Source organism: Necator americanus, chromosome III (assembly GCF_031761385.1).
Source record: "Necator americanus strain Aroian chromosome III, whole genome shotgun sequence".
NCBI lineage: Eukaryota > Metazoa > Nematoda > Chromadorea > Rhabditida > Ancylostomatidae > Necator > Necator americanus.
In genome coordinates this window covers 10,863,250-10,870,611 of record NC_087373.1, presented here as the reverse complement: position 1 = coordinate 10,870,611, position 7,362 = coordinate 10,863,250, and the positions used below count along the sequence as shown (strand labels likewise).

Sequence of the window (7,362 nt, the reverse complement as noted above, 5' to 3'; positions counted from 1 at the left end):
TACAGTAGTATAGGTTCTTTATTCCGAAAATTTCTACTTCAATTAAATTGCTGTGTTTACGTCCTTACCATTCAAAAAAAATTAATTAAAAAAACTACTAAAATTTACAGGCACTTCAGAACTTTTGTTTTATTTGTAGGCACTAGTAATAACTTTGACTTATTAGGAATCTGGCCCAAGTTCCGTATCGTATCGTTTCTCCAGAGGAGTTCATAAACGATCAAAAATTGAGGCAATTGCATTCCAAAACAGAGGTTTTTTAACGAGGCTTGTAAAATTATGAAATTAAAGGAGAATGTAATTTCGAAAATTTAGAGCGTATGGATCTAGCAATGATCGGGACACGGTCGCTTTTATACATACCTTCATTCCGCTGAATGATTCTTTTGTTATCCTTGGAATTGTTATATGAGCCGTCAACAATTGCATAGTGCACAGTCCTTGGCCTCGAAATCCGCGCGAATCCACGGTTTTTTTTCCTGATCAGCACGGACATGTTACGTTGTTAGTTCGAAACATTTCCGTTCTTTCTCGAAACTTCTAGACAATTTAAAAAAGCCTGATTGAGGAAATACTGTTTTTAAATTAATTTTGTTCTATTTGCATTTGATACTAAACTTTTCAAGAAAGAAGTAAAATTCTTGGATTCACAAAATCAAGAACTATATGTACATTGTGAAATTAAGAATCCAAGAGATACTGTACTTTATACTTTATAAATATATGAGATCTATATCTGTTTGCTGAAGTTGGTTGTAAATAAATGTGTAATAATTTCTTCTCTAATACAGTATTTTATAACATTTCGGACCGAGCAGTTCACAAAATGTTACAACTAACAACTAATCTAAGCAGCCTCGATTGGAATTATTTATTTATTTATTTATTTATTTATTTACCTATTTATTACGCTTAACGGGAAGGGAAATTTATGAAAGGAAATTTTAAAATAAAAATAGAGGAAAATAATAAGAACATGAATACTACGACTCAAATTACACTCTCAACCTCAAAAAATGCCTATCTTTACAAAGAACGGCCTGAAATTCTTCAAAAATACTCTTATGTCGATATTTCTTCGATAGTAAGTTGGCTCAATTGGTATACGGTAGGTCCAGTCTTGATCGTATCCTTAAGGTGGTGAGGTATACTTCCAACAATTTTCGAAAATAAAAAAATAGAATTGCTTCCAAATTTTATGCTAGTTTATTTCTTCCTCTTAAAAAATTCTTTTCAAGAAATGTCATTGGTATTATATACAGGAAATTCAAATGAAATCCTTTGAGAATTTTTAGGGCTATTGTTCACGGAAAGAACTATTTATTTACTTGACAACTTCTTTTCGTATTTACTTGGCACCTTCTACAAAGTAGGATTTGTTTGAATTGGATTTAAAATCAAAAACATTTGGTAGAAGAATGAACACTGTGTCAACAATAGTCCTACGTTAACAATATTTTTACCGTCCACGTTTCCTGCGGAATTTTGATTGATTCTCAAGGATTACTAACAAATTTCCTGCAAAGTTCAGAAAGCGTTGATGACAAATTGGGAATTTTTCCTTCAATGAAAAAAAGCGTCATTTTAAGTGGTCATTTTTGAAATGCACAACAGTAATTCGTGGAATTTTCGCTCTTCAATAATTTCAGAAAACAAGAAGGGATGTAGAATGTTTGGTAAAGGCTAATGTGAAGTATACGGTAAAGAGTAGAGGAGTCAGTATAGGTGACAACCATTAGTGAGAAAATAGGCCTGATTCAGAGAAGTAACTCTAGCTTTATGAGGATCTATTCATTCCTTAAATAGTCTGACATTCAAAGGGATTAGTATAACGTGAACTGCCTACGGAAAGGATTAGAAACCGCCGAGATGAGAGTTCGTTGTCCTCCACCCCCGTGCAGTTTAGACTGATAAAGACAGTTCGCAGGGGAACATCGAACGATCCAGGAAGAGAAGCGCAGCGAAAGTGAGCGAGTGCATCGTTGTGCGCAGCGGTGGTGGCGGTGGCGGTGGCGGCGGTGGTGGTGGGGTTGTCCGCGAACTGACCTCGTTACAGATGCAGACGATTCGCAATCGACGACGACGACGACGACGACGATGACGGTAACGACGGCGACACAACGATGAAGATGATGGAGACAGTGGAGCTTAGCTCCTACTGGAGCGAACCGAATCGGCAGTGATACGGTAGTTTAAGAAGGAAAAACTGGTGGAGTGAATGGAAATAGAACAGCGCACATAAACGTAGGAACGCGCAATGCCGTGCGATCACGCACTACTGCTGTGTTCTATTCTGTGGATGGGTTAGCGTGGTGGTGACGGTGATGGTGGCGGTGTATGCGAGGGAGTGTATGTGTGTGTGTAGAGTATATGGAGGAGAAGAACCGGTTGTATGTGAAAATAGAAGATGACAAAGAAGGTTCGACCGCTGTAAGACAGTCGGAAACGTTCAACAGCAACACTGATGTTGAGGGAAACAACTGCGTTGCGCTGTAAACGTAATGTGGCGATTGGCGACGGAAATAAACTTAAATGCAATGAGTAAAGTGGAAAAGCCGAAAAAAACAACCCCTTGAATGTATCCCCTGCACACAATAGACGTTTTTCTTCATGGCCTCTTCTAACCTCAACCCTCTAAAACTGCAAATTAGCAAGTTCCTATGTTTGTGTGTTCATAGGCGAATCAAAAAAAAACGAGGGGAAAAAACTTGCCAATCAAGGACCGGCTTCGATGTATTGGGTTTTAGTGCATGTGAAAAAGTTGGCTCTGTCGCCTTACTGAGACTTGCATCTCAGCGGATGTGCGCTGTTGTGGATTAGCTGACAAATTTCCAGACTTTCGTAAACATAATCGTTTATGTACGTTGATGTCAGCTTAATACTGTACGGTTCGCCTTTTCCATGAAATTCTGGATGGAAACCACACGAATTAGGATGATTATGTGCTGAAGAAAACGCTTCTGGAATATTCCTATAGAAAGTTCCAGCAACACATCTTTGGTACAATCTAAAAACATATCAACAACCAGCGCCGTTCGTTCCTTCACGAATAATCAGAACGTTGCACCAAAAAAAAGGTCTCACGCGTTCAGCATGAAACTGGTAATGCAAGAATCTGTTATTGTTACAGTACTTTAGCAGCTATGGTGGGAAAAACGTTTACTTTGTCTTCTACTGGTAATAACTTGAGTGCTACGAACAATGAACACTTTTGGAATATTTATGACTTCCTGTTCGGCAAACGAGGTTTGGTGGAACTTTATTTTTGGCCTGAAATCTTTCTCTGAGCCCTGAAAAATCGCTCGAGGTCTCTGATATTATGCATTTTTCATCAAACTCATCCTCTTTGCTAAGGTTTGACATCGTTCTAAAAAAATATCTGCTGGGAAGGCATTGAAAACATTCTGGATTTCCGTCAGGAATCCGTCCATGAATAACAAAAATGAGTGCTTATCAATTACTAATGACTTAATGCCGTTCGTACCACTCTATGAGCTATAAGATTATCACAAATGCAGTTCCTTAGCGTTATCCAGACATTTGTACTTGAGGATAGTGCACAATTAGTAGATCTCATTCGCATTGATGACAATCCGTAAGAACACGGTGGTTCACCAGCCCCGCTAGCCGGTGAGATTGGTCAGTTTGTTTTTGGGGTTGTAACTCTATACTTGGAACGATGTCGAGGCTTTGCAAGGAGAGAAGAGGAGTTCGATGGGAAATGCATATTATCAGAGATCTTTGGCCGTTTTCAGGCCTTTGATAAAGACGAGAGCGTCGAAACGTCAGGCCGTAACCAGAATTTCACCAAGATCTCGTTGGAAAAACAAGAAATCATATACTCAGCACACAATCCCGATGACTCAAGAAGAGAGGACACGAGGATTGTTGGAATCTGAGAGTACGTTCACTGGCGGTACATTTTAAGCAAATATTCATTCAAGAGCAATATTCATTCAAGAGCATAATCGAACTTCATTCGAATAGTTGTTGCTTATTCAAGTTCAAATTTGGTGGAGGTTCGTGTCATTCGCTTATCCCATCAATAATGCTATTTTTCGATTGAATAAATTAAAGTATAAGCAAGATTTTTTAAAGAGCGACATCGAAAACCCAGCGGAATGGTTGCATAGAATTATAAGATAGAAGAGAAACATGTTCTAGATTTTAAAAACTATCATTTTTATCTTGATTTAGAAAAATAAAAACTGTTTAGAATATCGCATTGGTTGAGAGATTAAAAATATATTTTGAATGTTTACATTAATGCTGTTTTGATTTTCCAATAATTTTCAACTTTGGCTTTACAACTAATACTTTAGAATTTGAATTCTACAACAATTTTACAACACTTTAAATATTTATTTTATCTTTTTTTAATATTACTTCAGAATTGATGGTGGCTTTCTTCTTTTTAAATGTACGTTACACACAATTCATTTGCAAGACTAGAAAGAAAGAGAAAAAGAAAGGGATCTCCTCCGGAAATTGCAATACAGTAGTAGTCAACCTGATGGATATTTTCTAATAAGATTATTCTTCCATGTATAAGGGAGAGGGGCGCCAGCCGAAGAAGAAAAACTAACCATCTGTGTACCGATAGCTATTAAAAAAAAGAAAAGAACTGAAGAGGACGAAATTCAATTTTTATTTTTTTACAAGTTGTTTCGAATTATGAACCTATGTATAAGGTAAATCTGAGTGATTTTAAGATAATTTTGGTAAAATCCAATAAAAGACTATGCAAAGTAGAATTTCATGGATTTCGTGCCCATTTCGCAGTTCTTTAGTTCTTTGTTTATTTCTTTTCGCTTTTATGCCCCTCCCCAATTCGAAACCTGAATTCAGTAAATTCTCGAATGTTCTTGAACAAAACTTATTTCATCTATCAGGATTCGTCCAAACTTTTCCAAGCGTTTCCCATTCTATCTATTAAAAGAAGAAGTTCTCTCATCTTCCTCCCATTCAGTAAAGTTTTACGAGGTGATTTCGACGTGTGGTTAATTGATAGCTACATGTCCGGGCCCCGTGGCGATTAAATGTATCCATCATGAGGATTCTGGATCCTCGACCAGAATCCTTGTTCGAATCACAAGAAAAAGTGTGTTTGTTCCTATTCGTCCACATCCGGATGTGTCATAATGACCGACTATTTAATTGAATGTTTCCGTACATTAGTACACGTTAATTAGGGTTTCGTTTTTCTAATGAATATATAGCTTTTCTGGAGACCTCTTTCATTCGAGAATCGTTAGAACTTGTTTCAGGACTGGAACTATTAGAACGCGATTGTGACTATAATCGACTTCAGAGAAGTGCTCGGCGGAACTTTACGGGACACCCGCTGTCTTCGACGTGCTTTTTGTTACGCGTGCAAGATCCTGCACCCATCCGTACATCAATGAGTTAGAAACTGGCTACGAACTCCTCTATTGCATGACTTTTACGAGTTAGTGATGGAGTCGAAAAAGTTGGATGAAACCTTTCAGATTCTTGTGATCACAACATAAAGGAGACTACTACAATTCGCGATCACTCACGCTTACTTATTATTTTGCTCATGCATTTTATTACTTATTATTAACTACTTATTGTGTACTTTAATTAGATCCATCTTCCTCGCCACTCTGCGAGACCGTATGATAAAAAATGGTTAATTTTTCCCGGGCACACAGTAGACAATTTTGACAAAATCCTAGGTAGTACGGGTGAAATTCGATCTTCCATAGAACTGAGAACTAAAAGAAAAAAGAAAAAAAGCAACTTAAAAATAGAAAAGAACTAGGAATTTGCTAGTGTCACAGTGAATGCGCGAGACGCGAAGAATAACTGCAGAAGAAAAGATGAGTTAGAAGTACTAGACAGATCAGTTCATCCAACGAAGCAACTTTTCCCACTCATAGGAGTCATGAAATGAAGGCCACTAAAACAAGTACGGGTGTAAAATGAAAAATATAAAATGTTAGGTAAGGTTTGGTTGGTTCTGATTTTTGGGGTTCTGGTCCATTAGATTTCTGGATTTGCAGAGCAATTTGAGTTTAAGTTATGTCATTTGCAAACTACGTCTCAAGCTCTGTTTAACGAACTGAAGTCAATTTAGAGGATAAAGAGATAATAGGCTCTGACGTATCAATCCACTCGTTTTACTGTAACCAATAATCGTTGAGGTTTTGGAACCCGTGTTGGCCTATACGTTGCCGAGGTCAACCAGCGATGAAGTCAGTGTTTTTATTCTCTCAAAAAAATTCTCGTACCAATATATGGGTGCCCCGAAGGGATGAAATATTTGGTTGGGACTACCGCGGTTCCGACCCTGCAACCGTGCGGTCACAGCCGACTTCCTACCGCGAATTAAAATTAACATCGAAAATTTCCTTGGACAGGAACTTCAAAAAACATTAATTTATCACTCTACCCAGTTACCCTCCTTTATTCACCGTAATTTACTTCCGCCTACTTGTATTTTATTGAAATCCTGAGATGAGCATATGTAAGAACTTTTTTTTCAACCGGAAAGTTTTCTTGAAACTAAGTAAAAATGTAAAAATGCCTTTCTCTGTTCTGAGTTCTATAGATCAAATAAGATGATATTCACAAAAATATTGTAAAGCAATAGATATTGTAATGCTCATGAGAATTAATAGAAGAAATCTTGAATTAATCCTTTTCAAACCAGACTTCTTCTGCACTGATAGCACTACAGTACTACAGTCACCGCACTTTACTTTTACCTACAATTATTTGTTGTTCTAAGAGATCATGAGATGAGCGCGAATAACTGTATCCTAAGAGAAATCGCTACGGTTTTTTTTCTTAAACGGAACATTTTGTTGAAAACAACATAAAAACGTTTTTTCTTACTATATTCCGCTTAATGAAAGAAATCTTGAAGCAATGCTTTTCTTTTTTTTAGCTTTTTTTGCTGTCCCTAGTAACATCGTACAGTAAGTAGTTTTTGTAAGAGGTACCGTATTCTATTTAGACTCAACTGCAAATATAAGAGGATTGACGTGTGAATGTGTACATTAATGTCATGATGTGAAGAGAGAAGAATGGATTCTTCCAAATATTGCCGAAACTACTCAACAATAACAAACTATGCATAGCATCCATATAGTTTCTAGGTCACGGTGAATATTCATTCGATAGGAAAGGGGACAGAAGGTGGCTGGCCTAGTTTGGGAACGTTCACATACGTTTGTGCGTGTATGTGACACAGGAAAAAGTGACGTGAGAAGTGAGGTCTGCGCTCGATTCCGCGGCTTATTAAGGCTAAGTAACCGCAATCCCTTTTGACAATAAATCGGAGCACTGTTCCCACTCCCACACAAAGAACAATTGAAAAACTTTAACTAAAAATGT

The 7,362-nt window shown here is 37.3% G+C and overlaps 1 protein-coding gene across 1 annotated transcript; it reads left to right on the top strand.

Annotated features, from left to right (window-relative positions):
- Window positions 1-3,858: 3,858 nt before the first annotated feature.
- RB195_009219 (uncharacterized protein) lies at window positions 3,859-5,410 on the top strand (the record flags this gene model as incomplete). The annotated part of the gene is made up of 2 exons (XM_064196099.1): window positions 3,859-3,916; window positions 5,268-5,410. 2 exons carry the CDS (start codon window positions 3,859-3,861, stop codon window positions 5,408-5,410), a joined length of 201 nt encoding a protein of 66 aa, XP_064047244.1.
- Window positions 5,411-7,362: the final 1,952 nt, after the last annotated feature.